Raw genomic sequence first — 19,905 nt, 5'->3', positions numbered from 1 at the left:
CCAGCCCCATGTTGGTCCGTGCACGATGCTTCACCGCGATTTTGATTCGCTCCACTCGTTGCACCGACAGTTCATCAGCGCTGTGAATCACATTTTTCACTGTCGCATTTTTTTCCAGCAGATCGTTTGCATCTCATCTAACCCCTATCACACAGATTCCATCCAAGACTCAACACTAAAGAAGAGAAGAAGGTGAGGTTAAGCGCCACAGGTCAAGTTGAGATCCACTGGGGGCCTTTCCCGGGTACAAGATCCACGGGTCAGCTCCGTTGTTTACGCCCCCCCAAACAAACCCATAACATTGCATTCCCTCTAACTTACAACTAACACTTACCCTCCCCATACCTCCCCCATTCCAACCATTACATTCCTTTCATCCCACATGGTTCACTTTGGCTATCCAAATTAATTGCCCACCATGTTCAAAGCCCTGATGGGCGGGGGCCGCTCGTCGTCCTCATCCGACGTTCGCAGCTCCAAGAGCAGCCGGCGCAAGTCTGAAAGGCCCGACAAATCCGACACAAGATCAATCTCAAGTCGCAAGTCCTCACGGGGTGACGACCGTGACCGCGGCCTAGGTGATTTGTCGTCTTACTCACCATCGGCTTCCCGCAGTAAGCGTGGCCCACCTAGCATTGCAGGCGAATCTATCGCATCCACCTATGTAACCGCCGAGCCAGAAGCCATTGATGACTCCGATCGCTATTATATTGAACGCACACCAAAACGCAGAGACAGTGAACGGGAAAGCAAGAGTTCTCGTCGGCGCGACCAGGACCGATCCGACAGTCCAGAGCGTGAAAAGAGGCGGAGCCGCCGAGGAACACAAGATACTCTGGATGATGACTTGGACCGGGAGCGCGACCGTCGCGAGCGTCGCCGCACTCACCCAGGGGATCCATATGTGCCCCCGATCTCCACAGGCATGCCACCTAGCGCCCCCGGCGCGCAGTTTGCCGCCGAGATTGGCGCCCCGGGATTCTCGCAATTTCCCATGCAGTACGACGCTGGAATTCCACCTGCAGGACATTCGCCCGCGCATGAAGCCCCGTATGACCCACACGTGCAGCAACAATTTCCTGGCCAGTTCCCAGAGCAAGTTGCTGCGCCGTATCGGCCGCCTAACCCTGCCGGCGCTGCGGCAGACTACTATGGTGACCAAGGCCAGTCTGTTGAGCACCAGCCCGGCATTCGACCGGCTCCACCAAGTGTGCTTCCGAACACCCAGGCACACTTGATGGCAGCATCTCCATCGGCTAACCCACCCCCAGAGCCCAGTAGTTTGGGTGAGACTGGTGCAGCGGCGGCCTATTTCGACGATGATTTCCATGCTCCGGTACAGGAAAGTCAGGCACCGGCAGTGTCTTCATCTAGACCCCCGAAACCGTCGAAGCCTTCTAAGCCTTCTTCATCGGGTCTCTTCCCTGCTGCCGCTGTGGGAGCTGCGGCTTATGGCATTGGGGGTATGGTGTCTCATTCTGAGTCGCATTCCCCTCCGCAGCACACTACTTCGTATGAGCAGCAGGCCCAGCCAATGACGTATAACCAGCCAATGGAATATCAGCCGATAGCAAGCAGTAGCTACCAGCCTCCCTCCAAGCCGTCCCACTCTCATAGCTTCAGTGAAGGTGCCGGTATTGCAGCTGCAGGTGCTGCAACAGGGTACATGCTGGGTCATCACCATCACTCCTCAAGCCCCGAGCACGCACCACAATACGCTTTCCAGCACCATGAGCAATCTTCTCAAGTTGGTGGTATGCAAGCTATGCAACCGTATGCTCCTGGCCATAATAATGCTTTGTATGCCGCAGGTGCGGGAGGATATGCTGCTCAAGCTGCCTACAACCCGGGTTTTTATCCTCATGGACCCAGCGCGCTGGCTTTCCAAGAGCGTCAGCGTGGCCCCATGGGAAGATTCGTTGATTTCTGGCGTGACCCCGAGGCCGTTGGAAGATTTGAGGATTACACAGAATCTATCGGTGTGTGTAAATACTGTTTCCAACCTGGCACGAGTTCCGCCGATGCCCCTCGCAAGCACCATTATCACAGGCGCCGCCGAAACTCCCCCGATCGACGGAGCAGTGGTAGTTCCAGGATCAGTAAGGTCAGCCGATACAACTCCTCCGAAGATGAGAGTCGCCGTCGACCAAAGTCGAAGAAATCTTCCTCTTGGCTGCCTGGCATGCTTGCTGGTTATGCGACCAAATCGCTCTTCTCAAGCAAGGAGTTTGATGATTCTTACAGCCTCCGCTCCGGTCGAGTGGCCTCATCCCACGGAGAAGAAGATGACCGAAGGAGCCATACCTCTCGTGGTGTGACCCGTCGTTCTGGCCGTAGTCCTCAAAGAGACCATTATGCAGACTCTAAGCATGCCTCTCAATCTGGATATTCTCGACACACACGTTCCCGATCACGGTCTTCCTCTCGTTCCGGCCGGCATTCGTATTTGAAGGAGGCTGCAATCGGTGCCGCAGTGGGCGGGGCGGCGCTGGCTGTTGCAAAGTCGCGTAACCGCTCCCGCTCCCGCAGTCGTTCTCCTGAAGGACGACAACGCCGAAAGGATTCATCCTCATCATCATCCTTTGTCAATCTTCCCAAGCCCGCCAAGAAGTCCATCGCTGGTGGTATCGGCTCTTTCTTCACTGCTTCTTCCGAGAACAGAAAGAAACGTCACACCAAGAAGCGGAGCGGTTTCTTCTCATTCAAGAGTGGCTCTTCATCCTCTTCATTGGACAATGATCTTGCATTCGGAGATGGGTTCTCGAAGAAGTCCTACAAGTCCAAGAAGAAGGGCAAGAAGGGTAAGGATGTTGATGCCGCTTTGGTAGAGCTAAGCGACACGGCAACCCGTTTGGCTGGCTCCTCGCCCCACGGTCCTGGGCGCAGCGCAGGCCAGATGTATACACGATCTCGACACTCCAACTACGCCCACTCTACCACTCAGGATGAAGAATGGGTCGATGCCGAATCGGAGGACCAGTCTTCTTCAAGTGTTAGCTCTGCGCTAGCGTTCGGAGGAAGCAGCGTCGACTCTTCCTCGGACTCCGCCAGCAGCAAATGGGGCTGGAGATGGGGAAGCAAGAAGGACAAGAAGAGGAAGGACAAGCGGTCGAGTGCTACAAATGCCGCTCTGGTAGCCGGCGCCGGCGCTATTGGAGCCGCCGCAATCTCTTCTGCTCGTCACCATGATAGCGACCCCCGAGCAGGTCTGGGAGTCTGCAACAAGTTTACCCAATCCCTACTTCCGACCCCTCGCGCTTTGATGTTGCAAAGATGTCCCCATCTGTATCTGGCAGGGAACCAGCCCTCATCCGCCCAGGGCCCATTCCCCTTCAGCAGCCTCAGCCTTTCACCCCTGTCTCCCAATCGGTGTACACTACCCAGGGAGCTGTTTCGGGGCCCATTCCTGTGTATAGCACCCCAGCGGTCCCACCCCTTTTCGCTAATGAAGTTGGGCACTACGACTCGCAGTTCCAAATCAGTCGTGATGCAGCATGGGCACCAGAAGCGTCAACATACGCCGATCGCCGGAAACCCCGACGGAGTGATTCCTCTCCTGTTTTCCCCACTCAGGAAACTGCTTCCAGCCTCAAGCGCCGGTTCACCGCTAAGGAGCCAGCCTCCGTGCAATTTAACTTGACGGAAGAGCAAGCGGAGAGGGAACGCCGCCTTATTCGTCGTGACAATAACTATCGGGATGAATTTACTGATCAACCAGTTCAACTGATTGACCGAGAGGAAGAGCTGGCCCGCCAGGAAACTGAGCGACGAGAGCGCCGCCGAAAGGAGCGAGACGACGAGGAGCGCCGGTATGCGGGCGACAGAGAAAAAGACTCCTCATCCTGGGTCGGTGCAGCAGCAGCTGGAGCTTTAGGCGCTGCCGCTGCCAGCACGATTCTCTCGCGCAAGACAGACGATGACGAAGCCTCTGAAGCTAGCCAGCGATACAATGCGCGCCGAGAGAAACGCCGCGCCGAGCGGAAGCACGACACTGATACGATCGCGGATAATTCGATCGTGTCGCGGTTTGAGCCCACTCAACCGATTGATGAAGAAGTGACCACGGTGGAACACCGCGAAGACCAGAAGAAAGGGTCTCCCCGATCTCCCCGACCAGTACAGGTTTACGACGATTACGCACAATTTTATGCCCCTGAGGAATTACGACACAGCCCAGATGTTCACACTCGCAGCAGCGGCTCCCCCAATATGCCAACCATCGTGGAGGTAGAGCCTGCGAGCGAACGACGTCCACAAGAGGAGCCTGAGCCTACAGAGGTGGACTACTCATACGAACCCTATCAACACGTGGACCGCCTCCCATGGCCAGTCCCCGGACTCAACCTCATTGAGCCAACTCCTCCCCATAGCGTGACCGGTGGTTCCGTTCGCGACGTTACATCCCCAACGCCCCCTGTAAATAAATCTTATGATACCCAGCCTCGCGAACGACCAAGCGGCTCCCGGGTCTCCTGGGGCGAACATGAAACCCACGAATACGAGATCCCCTCTTCTTCCGAACAGGATCCTCTTGAGCATGGCATTTCCCCTATCGAAATCTCACCGAAGGACGTTCCTCTCCCTGCATCCGAGATATCCCAATCCAAGGGTATTCCCAGCACATCGGAGTACGGCGCCGATATTGAATTTGCTGCAACGATCGCTGCTGCGACGGCCGCAGCTGGATTTGATCCCTCTCTGATCACAGATGACCCAACCTACCACACTCGCACTTCCCCTCCTGGGTCGGAGGATGAAAACACATTTACTTCACCCTGGTCTGCACCAGCTCGGAGCGAGCCGCACGGCTTCGTTGAGGGCGAGATCGAAGAAATTGACCCCAAGTTTACCAAGGATATGACTTCCGCCCCCGAGCACGTGGTCCAGGACAAGGATGAACTTTTCTTTGAGGAGCCAGAATTCTTCTCAAGAGATCTGGACATTTCCTCGGGACGCCGTGACAAGGCCTCGATTGCCCAGGAGGTCATTGAGCAGCTAAATGGCAAATACGGCAAGCGCGATCGTACTGCTTCGCCCGAAAAAGACGTAGATGTCTTCTCGATGCCTGGTGGCTTTGATACAGCCGAATCTAGAGACTTGCCCGACGCCAGATCCGTGGTCTCAGCGCCTGCGCCTGTTGCCATGGACCCAGAGACTCCGACCAAGTCCAAGTCCAAGAAGTCAAGGCGGAGTGGCGATGACTTTGAGATTTACGAATCACGGGAGGTGTCTCCAACTCGGGATGAATCTTATTCTGTTATCTCCGCTCCCGTGTCGAAGGACGAAACATCCAAGTCTAAGTCCAGGAAGTCCAGGAGGAGTGGTGATGACTTCGGCATTGCTGAATACCCGGAGTCAGTGGTTCCCGAGTCTCGCGATGATTCTTTCTCTGTTATTTCTGCCCCCGTTTCCAAGGACGAGACATCCAAGTCCAAGTCCCGCAAATCTCGACGGAGCGGTGATGACTTCGAGATCTACGAGTCACGCGAACCATCCGAATCTCGGGATGATACCCGCTCGATTACCTCTACTCCTGCTGGCAAAGAAGAGTACGAGTCATCTAAGTCGGGCAAATCGAGACGCAGTGGGGATGACTACAATATCCCCAGATCACGCGAGATCTCCGAGTCTTACGACGACAACCGGTCAGTCTTTTCTGCACCTGTCTCGAAAGATGAGACTAGCAAATCTCGACGATCTCGACGCAGCGGAGATGACTTTGATATCTCCCAATCACGGGATGTGTCCGAGTCTCGCGATGAGTCTCGTTCTGTTGTCTCTGAATCAGCTAAGTCTAGAAAGTCTCGTCGCAGCGGCGATGATTTCGATCCACGTCGCGATGCTGAAGCCGCCTCTGACGACGCGGAAGGTGGTGAAGAGAAGAAGAGACGTCGCAAGCGTCGATCTAAGCATGGAAGTGACACGTTCTCCGTTGACGACGATGCTCGCTCCGCTATTACGGACATTGGAGATGACAAGTCTGAGCGCCGCAAGAATCGCCACCGTTCATCCCGCGACGCTGAATTTGATGACAATGCCTCTATAACCTCTTCTCCAGCTCGGATTGACGAATCCCACGAGAAGCGCCGAGGCAAGGACGAGAAAGAAAAGAGCGGTGGCTTTTTGAGAAGTATCTTTGGCTCACAAGTCTCAGCTCCAGCTGAGCGTGTTCGGTCTGACCATTCTCGCTCTTCCTCGTTGGATAAGCGCTCATCCCGCGAAGCCATATCTGAAGCTGGTGTGGATGATGAACGCCGTCGCCATAAGAAGCGTTCTTCCAAGCACCGCAGCTCCAGCAATGGGGATGAATTGGATCGTTACATGTCAGACAAGGAGAAGGGTACGCAGGATGACACAAATCTGGAGGAGTACAGGTCCAGTAGACAGCAGAAGGAAGAGCGGCGACGTCATCGGTACGAGGAAATCGTGGATTCAGGGAGGAAACGGGAATCTGAGAAGGTATAGCATCTGAACTTTTCTTTTTACTTACTTATGTTGTGATTTTTTGGTTGTACACTTTATTGTCCCATATAGTTTCCCTTTTTTTGCTGGTTGATCTGACCAGCTTTTGCACAAAAAACCACAAAACCCGAACAAAAAAAAGAAATGTACTAAGCTTTTATTGGTTATTCCATGTGCAGGACGGATATAGTGACAACTTCGACGATCAATCATTTTTAAGGAAGCACCCTGAAATTCTAGCCCCTGAGCGCGAAGATAATGGTGCTTCGTGGCTTCCAGCATCAGCAGGTAGCGCAGCAGTCTTCGCTGCAGCATCAGCACTCAATGAGATCCCGCAGCAGAGGCCCCGGAGCCAATCCACTTCTCCCCCAGCCACAGAGAAGACACTCGATCTGACCCCCAAGTCTCTGAGCCGCCCCGCTTCACCTGAAACAAGCCACCCCCAGGGGTCCCGATCCCCCAAGCAACGCCGACACTCCGTGGCCAAGTCCACCAACGAATCGCCTACAGCCGTGCCTCTCCACTTCCGCCGGCCCCCAACTTCCCCAGGCCTGTCCCGGGCAGTCCCCGTCGAACAATCCGCCCCCATCGCCTCCCCAGGCTCGCCAAGCCAGCAACGCAACCGCCGGCCCGGGTCAGTCGAGTTCCGAAACTCGCGTGAAATCCGTCCTCTATGGCTCGTCGAGCGCCACAGTTTGATCAAGGGCGAGCCTGACACCGAGGAGCCCTTGCCATCGCTCCCATCCAGCAAGACCTCCTCCCGTGCCCCATCAATGGACAACCTAAAGTCTCTCCATGATGACGAAGGCCTCAAGAGCTGGGAGCATGTGGATCTGAGCAGATCAATCATGGAGAACCAGCGCCCGACCGGTCTGGCAATTTTAACTGACCAAGCGAACGAAAGCTATGATCGAGACCTTGATCTCCTCGGTTCGCAGCAGCCCACGCCTACCGCTGAGCATTTCCAGGATTCAGAGTCGAGGAAGGAAAAGCGCAGATACGAATTCCACTCACCTTCTGAGCTCCTGCAGGACCCTGCTGTTCTGGATGAGTTGCCTCCTTCACCTACGCTGGATGCCCTGCCCTCTGCAGAGGGCTCCATGGTTGGAGTTGGCTCTCGGGAGCAAGAAACGCAACGCGCACTTGACGCTCTCGAGGGCGTGTCCCGCCCTCAGCACGAGCCGGAAACCCCGACCAAAGACCATAATTCGTTCTTCGGCGGCGTTGCGGACTTTGCCAAGGGCGTTGGCTTTGCCGGTGTTGTCGATGCAGCTGCTATTGCCGCTGTCAGGGAGCATGATCAGTCCCGTTCCTTGCCTGCAGATGAACCCGCCAAGGCCCATAGCTTCAGCGATATTGTTGATGAAGCAGTTGCCGCTGACGGCTCTTCTCACGACCATGACAAGGTACCTGTCGATGAGGGGGCGCCCAGTGAACCCGTTACTGCCATCGAGGAGAATTACCCCGCTGCCGAGACTGAACCTCTGCGTCAAGAGATGGAGACGCCCAAGGAATTTGTTCCTGAATCTATTGAACAGCCTATTGAGTCTTCTGATCTTCAACTTCAGCCCGAGACAGGAGTCGTCCCCGACGAGGGCGCGGCTACCAAGTCTTCTAAGAAGAAAAACAAGAAGAAGAAGGGCAAGAAGAACCAGGACCAAGATGCGGATCTGGGAACCCCCGAAGAACCCCTCGCGCAGGAAGATTTGTCCAAGGAGTTGGCGCAGGACCGTGCTGTGGAGGTCCCCGACGTTGAAACTGTTTCTGCTGAGTCTGAGGTTGCTATCCCTGAGCAATCTGAGCATGAGGGTGTTGAGGCATCCCGCGAGCTTGAACCCGAGATCGTGGTCGATGAGCCTGTGGTCGAAGCTGCTCCTGTTGAGTCCGCACCGATCGAGAGCGCTCCCGTTGAGCCCGAGGTCGCTGTTCCTGAGCAACCTGAGGCTGAGCCTATCGACGCCTCTCGAGAGCTTGAGATTGAGCCCGAGGTTGCAGCAACTCAAGAACCAGAAGTTGTCACCGCCCTTGAACCTGAGCCTACAGAGGTGGTGCCTACCGAGACCGAACAGGCCGAGGACACTGCATCATCGACTAAAAAGGCCAAGCGCGACAAGAAAAAACAGAAGAAGAAAGCTAAGGACGCATCTACTTCTGAAGAGCCTACAGATGATACGGTCGCTCCTCAGGCCGAGGATGATATTTCTGCCTCCAAGGAGGTTGAGGGCCAGCAAGAAGAAACAGCACCTGCACCTGCCGAAGAGATTGTGGCTGCGCCCTTACCCGAGGATATTGCTACTTCTACTGAACCTCTCGAGAACACCGCTGATCAGACTACGATCCCATCTGCTGTCACTGATGAAGAGCAAAATCAATCTGGGGAGCCGGTTGAACCCGCGGGACAGGTATCTACCGAAGAATCTGTTCTACCTGTTTCCGAAGATCCCATTCTACCCGTGGAGGAGCAGCAGACCCCGGAGCCTATTTTCACTGATGCTAATGAAACCCCAATTACTGGTGCCACTCAACCAGAAGCGGAAGAAGCATCCCGCAGCCTGGAAGATATTGAGAAGCCAACTGAAGATTCTACCCAAGAGGCCCCTGTCAATGACACCACGCCTGAAATTACTGAAACACCCAAAGAAGACACCGAAGGCGAAGACAACTTCCAAGAGGCCGTCGAAGAACAGGTTGCACAGCCCGCCGAAGAAAAGGAGCCTGCACCGGAGCCTCCCATTGAAGTGGCTGTAGACGCCCCCGCAGAGGGGTCAGAAACAAAGGCGGAGAAGCGGAAAAATAAGAAAAAGAAGAATCGCAAATCCAATGCTGTGGAAGAGACTCAGATTTCCGCTGAAACGCCCGCTCCCGAGACTGAATCGCCAGAAATTCAAGATCCCGAACTTGAGCAATCAGCTGTTGTCGAACCTGTGGATACCCAATCTCCTCCAATTGGCGGTGAAGCCTTACTTACTGATCTTGAACATCTTGAACAGCCTACCAAGGATGTTCAGGAACCCCTCCAAACCACCATTGAGGAGCCTGCAGCTACCCAGGAGCAGGAGCAAGTTCCATTGGAGGCCGCTGTGGATGCAACACCCGCTGTGACCGAGCCAGTGGACCCCGCGGGGCCATCTGATGAACTGTCACAGCCAGCTGTCATTGATGTCCAGCCCAACGCTGAAATCTCGGATCCTGCTGAGGAGGCTTCTCGCGAAATCCCAGAGCTCTCTGCTGTCGAGACTCAACCCGAAGCTGAAGTTCAAGCTGAACCTCAACTTCAAGTTGAACCCGAGCCCGAAGTCGCTTTGACTGCTGCCCAGAAGAAGAAGGCTAAGAAAAACAAGAAGAAGGGCAAGCAGAGTGAAACTTCCATTCCTGAAGACGAAAAGCCTGCTGAGTCTATCTCGCCGGCGCCTGAAATTGAGACTGCCGCTGAGGATATGGCCAAGGAAGCCCCTCTTGTCACTGAAGAGATATCGGCGGATGCGCCTGCACAAGAACGCGAGATGGAGCGGCCCGTCGAGGTCGAACAATCTCTCAAGCCCGAGCAAACTTCTGAGACCGTGCTACCCCAGGAAGAAGCTTCTCCTGAGCCTCTGCCAGAACCAACAGCAGAGGTATTAGATTCAGAGGCACCTAAAGATGAGCCAACCGTATCAGAGGAGCAACCCAAGGTCGAAGAATCTCCTGCTGAGCCAGAGGTCCCTATGACCGCCGCGGAGAGGAAGAAGGCCAAGAAGGCGAAAAAGAAGCAGCAAAAGGAGCAGGAAGAGAGCATTGGCTTTGTTGCTGAAGATATCAAGCCCGTTGAGGCTGAGCCTGCACCTGAGGCTGAATCAGCTGAGCCAAGCATGGATATTGCACCTGCCGCGGAAAGTGATGATGTTGCTCGAGCAGACCCGTCTGCGTCGGTGTCTTCCGAACCTGCTGAGGCTGCACAAGATGTTGTACCTGCATCTACAACCGAGCCTGAGGCTGCTCCAGTCACCGAAGATATCCCTCCGCCAATCGAGATTGAGACCCTCGAGCAAACGAAAGATATCGAGCCTTCTGTTGAGGCTGAGCCCCCAGTAGAAGATGCTGCCCCATCATCTGAGATTGAGGCCACCGAAGCTATGGCCGATGTTCCACTATCGGAAGAAACAACCGCTCCTGCCGATGCACCCCGAGACCTTGATCAACAGGACGATATCGTCAAGGTGGAGGAGCCGAAGAGCGAGGATGTGGCTCCAGCACCCACCGAAGAACCTTCGGTTGATGTTATAGAGACTGATGCTCCTAAAGCAGAAGAACAATCTCCCGAGCCCGAGGTTCCAATGACTGCCGCCGAGAGGAAGAAGGCCAAGAAAAACAAGAAGAAGCAGCAGAAGCAAGAATCTTTGCAGCTTGATGAACAGCCTACGCCTGAGGCTGAGCCTACTTCTACCGAGGAAAAGAGCGTCGAACAAGTTGGCGACATCCTGCCCGAGAGTGAGGCTACACCTACCGCAGAAGCTCTTGCGGGTGTTGATGAGCCCACAGAGCCCGAGGCAGCTCGTGATCTTGAAACTGAGACCAAGCCTGAAGAGGAACAAGCTCAGGATGTGCCAGTTCTTGACTCCGAGCTTGCTCCCGTGGCATCCGCAGACGAGGCTATTCCTACCCCGGAGATTGCTGAACAAGCCATTGATGTTCAAGATGTGGACAGAGAAACCGCCCAAGACCCTACGGTTGAAGTGACTTCCGCGGAAGAACCCCGGGAAGAAAGACTTGATACAGCCGTCAGCGACGAGCCTGTCTTAGACAAGTCTCTCGATGACAAGCCCACAGAGCCTACACCAGACCCAGCTGTGGAGGGAACTCAACCTACGGAATCCACAGAAATTCCAGCGGTGGAGCAGGCTGAAGATGAACAGGTGGCAACTTCTTCCAAGTCGAAAAAGAAGAAGAACAAGAAGAAGCGCCAATCAGTTGCCCCTGAAGAGGAGCAGCCTACACCTGCTGAGGAGGAGTCCAAGGTCGTCCCCGCTGAGGAAGAGGCTAAGCCTACGCCCTCCGAAGAGGAGCCTGCACCTGTGCCTGCTGAGGTTGAATCCACCGAGCCCGCGCCATCTCAAGAGCTCGAACAGCCTCCTCTCGAGAAAGATGCGGAGGTTCCCATTGTGACGGAAGAGGCCCCTAAGGCTGAAGAGATCATGCAGCCAGAGACCCCTACCGATGTAGCCACCGCTGAGGCAGCTGAAGAGGCATCAATGACTCCTGCTCAGAAGCGGAAGGCCAAGAAAGACAAGAAAAAGCGACAATCAGTTGCTGCTGAACAGGAGCAGCCTACGCCTAGTGAGGAGGAGCCCAAGGTTGTCCCCGCTGAGGAAGAGGTTAAGCTTTCACCCGCCGAAGAGGAGCCTGCACCTGTGCCTGCTGAGGTTGAATCCACTGAACCCGCGCTATCCCAAGAGCCTGAACATCTCGCTCCCGAACAAAGCCCAGAAATTGCTATTGTGGCAGAAGAGGCGCCCAAGGCCGAAGAGACTGCGCAGCAGGATGCTTCCACTGATGCTGCCGCCATCGAGGCTGCCGAAGAGGCATCAATGACCCCTGCTCAGAAGCGAAAGGCCAAGAAAGATAAGAAAAAGCGCCAATCAATTGCCGCTGAACAGGAGCAGCCTACACCTGTTGAGGAGGAGCCCAAGGCTGTCTCCACCGAGGAAGAAGTTAAGCCTGCAACCGCCGAAGAGGAGCCTACGCCTATGCCTACTGAGGGTGAATCCACCGAATCCGCGCCATCGCAAGAGTTTGAACAGGCCTCTCTCAATCAAGAAGCGGAAACTCCTATTGTGACTGAAGAGGAGCCGAAGGCCGAAGGACCCTCTCTGGAGGAGACTACCCAGGTAGATGTCCCTGCCGATACAGCCGCTATCGAAGCAACTGAAGAGGCATCAATGACCCCTGCTCAGAAGCGAAAGGCCAAGAAAGATAAGAAAAAGCGCCAATCAATTGTTGCCGAAGAGGAACAACCTGTGCCTGTTGAGGAGCCCAAGTCTGAACCAGCCGAGGAAGACGTCACACCTGCACCAGCGGAAGAGGAGCCGATACCTGAATCCACTCGGGAAGAGCCCACTGAGCCAATTTTGACCCAGGAGGCCGAACAGTCCACGGTCGGCGAAGATGCGGGGACTCCCATTGTGACGGAAGAAGAAGCGCCCAAGGTTGAAGAGCCCTCTTTGGAAGAGAGCACGCAGCCAGAGGCACCTGCCGATACAGCCGCTATCGAAGCAGCCGAAGAGGCATCAATGACCCCTGCTCAGAAGCGAAAGGCCAAGAAAGATAAGAAAAAGCGTCAATCAATCGTCGCTGAACAGGAGCAACCCGCGTCTGTTGAGGAGCCCAAGCCTGAATCCCCTCAGCAAGAGCCCGTTGAGCCTGAGTTGACTCAGGAAAGCGAACAGCCAACTGTCGACAAAGATGCCCAGACTCCTATTATGGCAGAAGAAGAAGTGCCCAAGGCCGAAGAACCCTCTCCGGAACAGACCACACAAGAGGATGCCCCTGCTGATGCAGCTGCTACCGAGGCTGCGGAGGAGGAGGCAATGACTCCCGCGCAGAAAAAGAAGGCTAAGAAAGACAAGAAAAAGCAACGCAAGTCTGTTGCTTTTGACGACAATGCCACTCCGAGCGAAGATCCCAAGCCAGAACAGGATTTATCTGCACCTGAAGATAAAGTTGAATCCCAGGATGCTCCGGCTGACTTGGTGATCCCCGAGGAATCAACAAAAGAGTTGCCAGTGACGGAAGAAGTTGCCGAGCCTGCTACTGAAAGGGAACTCTCGGAAAAAATTGAAGAGCCCGCTTCCTCTGAACAAAGCAAGGAGATCGCTGGGGATGAGCCGACCTCAGCTACTGTGTCCGATGCCGCCATTTCTGCTGAAGTCGAGGATCCAAAGTCCGCGACGGAGTTGCCAGACCAGCCGGAACAAGATGCTCAAACTACATCAGAGCCTCAGTCACCGAGTGCACAAGAGCCCGAAGTTCCCTTGACTGCGGCGCAGAAGAAGAAGGCGAAGAAGAACAAGAAGAAGGGCAAGTCTGTGGACTTGACCGAAAACGCCCCTGCTGCTACAGACGCAGCGCAGGAATCCGAGCCCATTGTGCAAACTTCCCCCGATGAGCCAGCACAGCCCGCAGAAGGTCTCGAGCAAGACAATAATACCACAGAACCTGAGGCTTCCAAGACCGAGGAACCGGAGACAACAGAGACCGTATCTGACGATGTACCAAAAGAGGAAATTCCTGACGCCAAGGAGACCGACGAAGCTCCCGCCACCGAGGCCGATGCTGAGCCAACTCCCTCCCAGGAAGCAGAGGCCATTGCCTCTTCTCCTGCGGAGACGACCGAAGAAGCCGGCATGTCAGCCAAGGAGCGACGCAAAGCTGCCAAGAAAGCGAAGAAACGCCAGTCCAAGAATGTCGACGCCGACACCGACGCCGCAACATCCACCGAAGCGGCCAACAGCGTCGAAAAGGTCCTCACCTCTACGGACACAGACGCCCCCGGACTCTCAGCCGTACCGGCGTCCTCGCCTGCGGAACATGACGGTAAAGAACATCAGTCCCACGACATAGAAACTTACGACGCCACGGCGCAAAATACGGCCTCGACTGATAAATACATGTCTTCGCAGGTAGAGCAGACGCCGATAGAGAGTCCTTTTTTAGATTATCCTCCCCAGCCCGTGCTTGAGCGTTCAGTTGATTCCGGCGAGTTGGTGGAGGGAAATGCTGTGCAGGAGGGTGATGTTGCCCCTACTGCACACGAGCGAGAGGGGGAGTTGGTTGAGCCTACACCCCTTGAGGAAATGAAAACAGTTGATGATGGTGAGATTGTTGAGGAGAAGTCGTCTGTGCCGGAAGCAGACGATTTCTCCATGGAGAAGGATGTTGAGAATAAAGATGTTGAAGAGATGCCTGTGAATGTTCCAATTGATGTTATTCCTGAGGTACAGACACAAGAATCTCTCGTGGGGGAGGAAGAGGCTTCTGAGACAGCTGTCTCGAAGAAGCAGAAGAAAAAAAAACAAAAAGAAAAACAAAAAACAAGAGGAGGAAGCCGCGGCACCTGAGCCTGAAACCTCTATTGCGGAGGACAAGGAGCAGCCTGAAGCTGCGCCTTTGGTTGAGGCCGAGCCCCAGCCGGAGATTGAAGAAATTACCGAGCCTGAGCCCATTGCTGAGGCCGAACCATTGCCAGTTCTAGAGGAGCAATCGACCGATCGCTCACAGGACGTTGAAGAGACCGCCGCTGACCAGACAACCGAGGAAATTGATAACACCAAGGATATCAGTGTCCCACAAGCCGAGGTCGAGCTAGCGCCAATTTCAGAGGAGCAACCAGCAGAACACCCACAGGACATTGAAGAGACTGTCGCTGTCCAGACCGAGGACATTGATGACACTAAGGAGGTCAATGTCCCAGAAGCCGAGACAATTGCTCCTCCCAACGAAGACACCACGCAGCAGGATGCTTCTGCCGATACTGCCGCCATCGAGGCCGCTGAAGAGGCATCAATGACTCCTGCTCAGAAGCGGAAGGCCAAGAAAGACAAGAAGAAGAAACGCCAATCAATTCTTTCCCAAGAACCCGAAGCTGACCTCCAGCCTGAGGAACAGACAGCACCCGAAGCGGCTGAAACATCTGTCCAGGAGGTTGAGATTGTAACGGAGTCAGCACCTGCCGAAATTATCACCCAGGATGAAGCCGTTACTAGTGCAGACGAGCCTACAGTGCAGCCTATTGATGTCACCGAGGAGGCCACTAAGGATCTTGTGGCTCCTTCTGAGGACACTGGACAGCAAGACACTGAACAACATGTTCCGAGTCAAGAAATCGAAAGCGGAGAGCGCTCTCTTGAACTTCCTTCCGCTGAATCAAATGTCGAGGAAGGAGACAAGCCAGTCGGGGAAGCTTCCGAAACCCCGGCCGAGGCTCTAAATGACGAGCAACCTAGCGAACAAGCGCCGCCTGAAGCCGCTTTTGAACCAGAAGGGGAATCGGCGACTGTCCCCAAGAAGATGAGCAAGAAGGAGAAGAAGAAGGCTGCTGCCGCTGCCGCTGCTGCCGCTGCTGCTGCCGCCCTTCTCGAGGAAGAAAAACTCGTCGAGTCACAACCTGAACCCGAGCAGCCCTCGACTATCACTCCTCAAGGTCTAGAGGAAGTGGTAGAGCAACCTATCGTTCCACAGCTGCAGCCTTCAGAGACTGAGGACAAACCTCAACCCGAGGCAGAAAAGAGTCTAGACGAAACAACAGAACTGACAACTGAGCTGAAAGATGATGTCCCGGAGCAGCCTGTTGCGGTTCTCGATTCCACAGAGCCCCTCGAATCCGAGGTCAAGCTGGAGGAGTCTACAAAAGAGCTAACCGAGGAGCCAGCCGCGGTAGATACTATTACTCGGAAAGCGTCAAAGAAAGACAAGAAAAAGGCTAAGAAGCAAGCCAAGCAAGAACTAATTGAGCCGGCTTCTCTCATCGAGGAACATGTTCCTACTACCGAGCCTGCGACTGTAGAGGCTGGTCCTGAACTGGAGCCGACTATCGAGGAAACACCAAGGGAGATTGTCCCCGAGCCTGAGTCCATTGCCCGGGAAGAAATCCAGGAGACCCCCAATGCCGACCTCGAAAGCATCCGAACCCCAGCTCTTGATGGGTTTGGCGTCGTATCGGAAGATAAGCAACCTTCAGAAAGCGAGAAAAATGAAGGAGTCGCCTCTCTGGACACACTCCATACGTCCTCACCTGCGGAACCCACTGACCAACCTACCAACTACGAGTCCCTTGGCCTCCAGGATACTGCCGAGAAGAATGTACAGGAAGATGAAGCTCAAGTTGGGGCCGATACGCGGGACCTTGAGAAAACGGCCGACGTCGAGGTCATCGAGGGCTCTGTTGAGGATCGACCTGGGGAACCTGAAGTGGTGCCGGCTCTGTCCAAGAAGATGTCAAAGAAGGACAAGCGTAAGGCCAAGAAGAATGGCGGCATCAGTGAAGAAGTCTCGATTCAACAACAAGAAGAGCCCCAGGCTGACGTGGCTGAGTTGCCAACGGAATCTGAGACCCGGCAGACAGAGCCTGCCGTGAAACAGGAAATTCCCGAAATTGAAGATGCTGCAGAACCTCAACCTACATTGGAGCCAGAGCTGCCAGCTGAATCCTCCCTTGCGATCGAGGATCAGCCTACATCCGCCCCAGAAATCCAGGTCGAGCCTACGCAACCCGATGAAGAGCCCGCCAGCGAGGATATCCCTCTTTCACGCAAGGCCTCGAAGAAGAAGGCGAAGAAGGCCCAAAAGGCTAACAAATCCTTGGACACTAAACAGGCTGAAGACGCGATCGATGCAGATCAGCATGCTACTATTGTGCCGTTCGAAGAGCAATCCAATGCACAGAACCCAGAAATGCCAGACGAAAAGTCGTCCCATGACGAAGAAGACTGGCCAGCAATTGACTGGCAGGCGAAGTTTGAAGAGTCCCAGCGATTGAGGGAAGTGAACTCCGACCCTGAGCCGGAAATTCCACCCCCGAGCCGGAGATTATTAGCGAATTTGTTGATTCTTCATTCCCCGAAGTTTCGCAAGATGCAAACGACGCCGTGGAGGAAGATTCTTGGGCTTTGCCGAGCAAAAAAGACAAGAAGAAGGCCAAGAAGAACAAGAAGCAGTCACAGCAAGCTGTTCCGGAAGTCGAGGAGCCTTCCCTGGAACCCTCGAATGAGAAAGAGATCGAGCCGCCTGCTCGAACAACTACCCCCGGTGGATCTAAGATTGCCAACTTATTCCCCGGCCTCGAGCGTGCGGGATTCCGGCGATCAGCTTTGGACCAGCAATCACCGTCGCTAAAAGATAGTGCTGAGGAAGAGACAACAGCGGACTTGGAAGCGAATCGCGATATCGCGATCCCTGTCTCGGAGGCACCCCTAGCGACCACTGAAACCAAAGAAATCGCCGATGATTTCACCTCGGGGCTGCCTAGCAGCCTCGAAAGACAAATTGAGTCTACAATCTCGGAGCTGAAAGCCCACTCCGAAACCCCGACTGCTACGGAGGATGACTCAATCAGAGAGCCAGAACTACCCATGCATGGCGAAAAGTCCGTGGATGCGCCCTTGTCATTGTCAACGGAGCCCTCCAACCAGCGGACTCGTACCGAGGAACCTTCTTCTCCTACGCGCTTCCCACCCCCAGAGGAAGCTGGAGCAGAACTGTGTGAACTACGCCGATCACCATCCATCCATGGTCGACACCAGCATCCGCCCAGATCATGGAGTTTGGACGAACCATCTCTCCCGGCTCTTGCCCCATCCCCTCCCCGGTCGCTCTTTGGACCGAGTGACGATTATGTGCGACCCCGGACTCCGCTTGAACCGATTGCGGAACAAGAACCACATGGCCGGGGAACCATGGCTCGCCGCGGGACGCCCCGCCTGGAAATGAAGCCCGAACATGTCTTACCTCGACCTCAAACACCCGTCCGGAAATTTACCGACAATGCCTTTGATCGAGAAACTTGGCCTACAGAAAACCCGAAGAGCGAGGATTTCAACCTAATTCAAAAAACGCCTGAGCAAGGGATTCTGAAACCCAGCACTAGCAGTGGAAAATTACGTCGTACAAATCGCAGTATTAGTGGCGATCTGCGGGCGGCTAGTCGAGCGCTAGATTCCCAGCCTTCGAATCTCGATCTCGATCAGCTCCCGTCTTCTTCCTCTTATGACCCCGTCACCGACAAGGGCAAGCGTCCGCTGCGAAACATGTCGGATGTCTATGTAAGTTCATTAATTTATTCTTTCTAATTGCAATTGTTTATGTTTTGTTTTTGTTTTTGTTTACTAACTTTCCCATAGGAGGGATGGGGTGAAACGCCCAGCTCCCCACGGTCGCCTAGCCGACCGCCTAGTGTCCGCCGCCGTCGCAGTATGCAACACTTGCAAGACATCGAAACCCGCCTCGACCAGCTCATCTCCGAGAACCGTCTACTGATTGCTGCCCGCGATGAAGCCGAAGATAAGCTTCGGAATACCAGCGTCGCTCGTCGAAAGAGCGACCGTGCCCTCAACACCCGCGACGGCGATCTGCGCGATCGGGAATCGGAGGTGGAACAATTAAAGAACTCGGTGGAATGGCTGCAGAAGGAGATGACTCGTCTGACCCAGGAGAATGAGGGGCTGACTGCATCCAACTCCGCTCTCGCCGCCGCCCACGCAGCCGAGGTCAACACCGTACGCGAGTCGTCCACACGCGAACTTGCTGAGCTGCAGGCGCAACACAGCCAACTCTCGTCTCAGATGGAAGATCGAGTTCGACAAGAGATTGAGTCCGCTCTTGCGCAGAAAGACATCGAATTGCGCCGTCTGCGTACCGAACTTGAGGAGGCTCGCGATAAGGTCAAGGAGCTCCAACAACAAATTGCAGCCTCGGTACATGACAATGCCCTTGTCTTCCGCGATGAAGAGTACTTCGAGGCTGCCTGCCAGAAGCTGTGTGGCCATGTCCAATCCTGGGTCGTGCGCTTCTCCAAGCACAGTGATAAGCGTCGCTGCCGCGCACTCAGTGAGTTGCAGGACGAAAAGATCGCCGACCGCTTCGACAATGCCCTCCTCGACGGCTCCGATCCCGATGCCTATCTATCTGATCGTGTCCGTCGCCGTGATGTATTCATGTCGGTGGTCATGACGATGGTTTGGGAATACATCTTCACACGTTATCTCTTCGGCATGGACCGGGAGCAGCGTCAAAAGCTCAAGTCTCTTGAGAAACAATTGGGCGAGGTTGGCCCAACCCGTGCTGTGCATCGCTGGCGAGCCACCACTCTCACACTGCTTTCCCGGCGACCAGCCTTTGCTGCGCAACGTGAGAGTGATACGGAGGCTGTTACGCTGGAGATCTTCCAAACCTTATCGCGCGTCCTCCCTCCTCCGTCGCATGTTGAATCCCAGCTCCTGGATAACCTTCGCAAGATCATGCGGGTAGCCGTTAGTCTGTCCTTAGAGATGCGTACCCAACTGGCTGAATTCATCATGCTGCCACCTCTGCAGCCTGAATATGATACCAATGGCGACCTTGCACGCCAAGTGTACTTCAACGCAGCTCTGATGAATGAGCGCAGTGGTCTGACAAACGACAATGGCGAGCTCGAAGCTCAACAATCTATTGTGCGCATTGTGCTCTTCCCTCTCGTTGTCAAAAAGGGCAATGATGTTGGCGAGGGTGAGGACGAGGAAGTCGTCTGCCCCGCCCAGGTCCTCATTGCCCGCCCCAGCAAGGACAAGAAAGTATCAAGGATGATGAGCGGCGACCGCATGTCTATTGATGCTACCAGGTCTGTCCACAGCATTGCTCAAAGCATTACTCACAGTGTGGCACCTTCATCTATGATGGACATGAGCAATGTGATCTGAGGCGTCACACTCTGATCAT

The 19,905-nt window shown here is 54.7% G+C and overlaps 1 protein-coding gene across 1 annotated transcript; it reads left to right on the top strand.

Moving 5' to 3' along the window:
• Positions 1–418: 418 nt before the first annotated feature.
• Positions 419–19,886, top strand: lah (involucrin repeat protein; the record flags this gene model as incomplete). The annotated part of the gene is given in 6 exon segments (XM_056873992.1): positions 419–3,285; positions 3,297–6,459; positions 6,642–14,483; positions 14,518–16,977; positions 17,016–18,254; positions 18,333–19,886. The coding sequence occupies 6 exon segments, from the start codon at positions 419–421 to the stop codon at positions 19,884–19,886; spliced, it is 19,125 nt and encodes a 6,374-aa protein (XP_056731712.1).
• Positions 19,887–19,905: the final 19 nt, after the last annotated feature.

The sequence above is a fragment of the Penicillium crustosum genome (genome assembly GCF_028827405.1).
Source record: "Penicillium crustosum strain IBT 35664 chromosome Unknown utg000002l_segment0_segment0, whole genome shotgun sequence".
NCBI classification, from domain to species: Eukaryota; Fungi; Ascomycota; class Eurotiomycetes; order Eurotiales; family Aspergillaceae; genus Penicillium; species Penicillium crustosum.
This window is presented reverse-complemented; position numbering and strand designations above follow the sequence as displayed.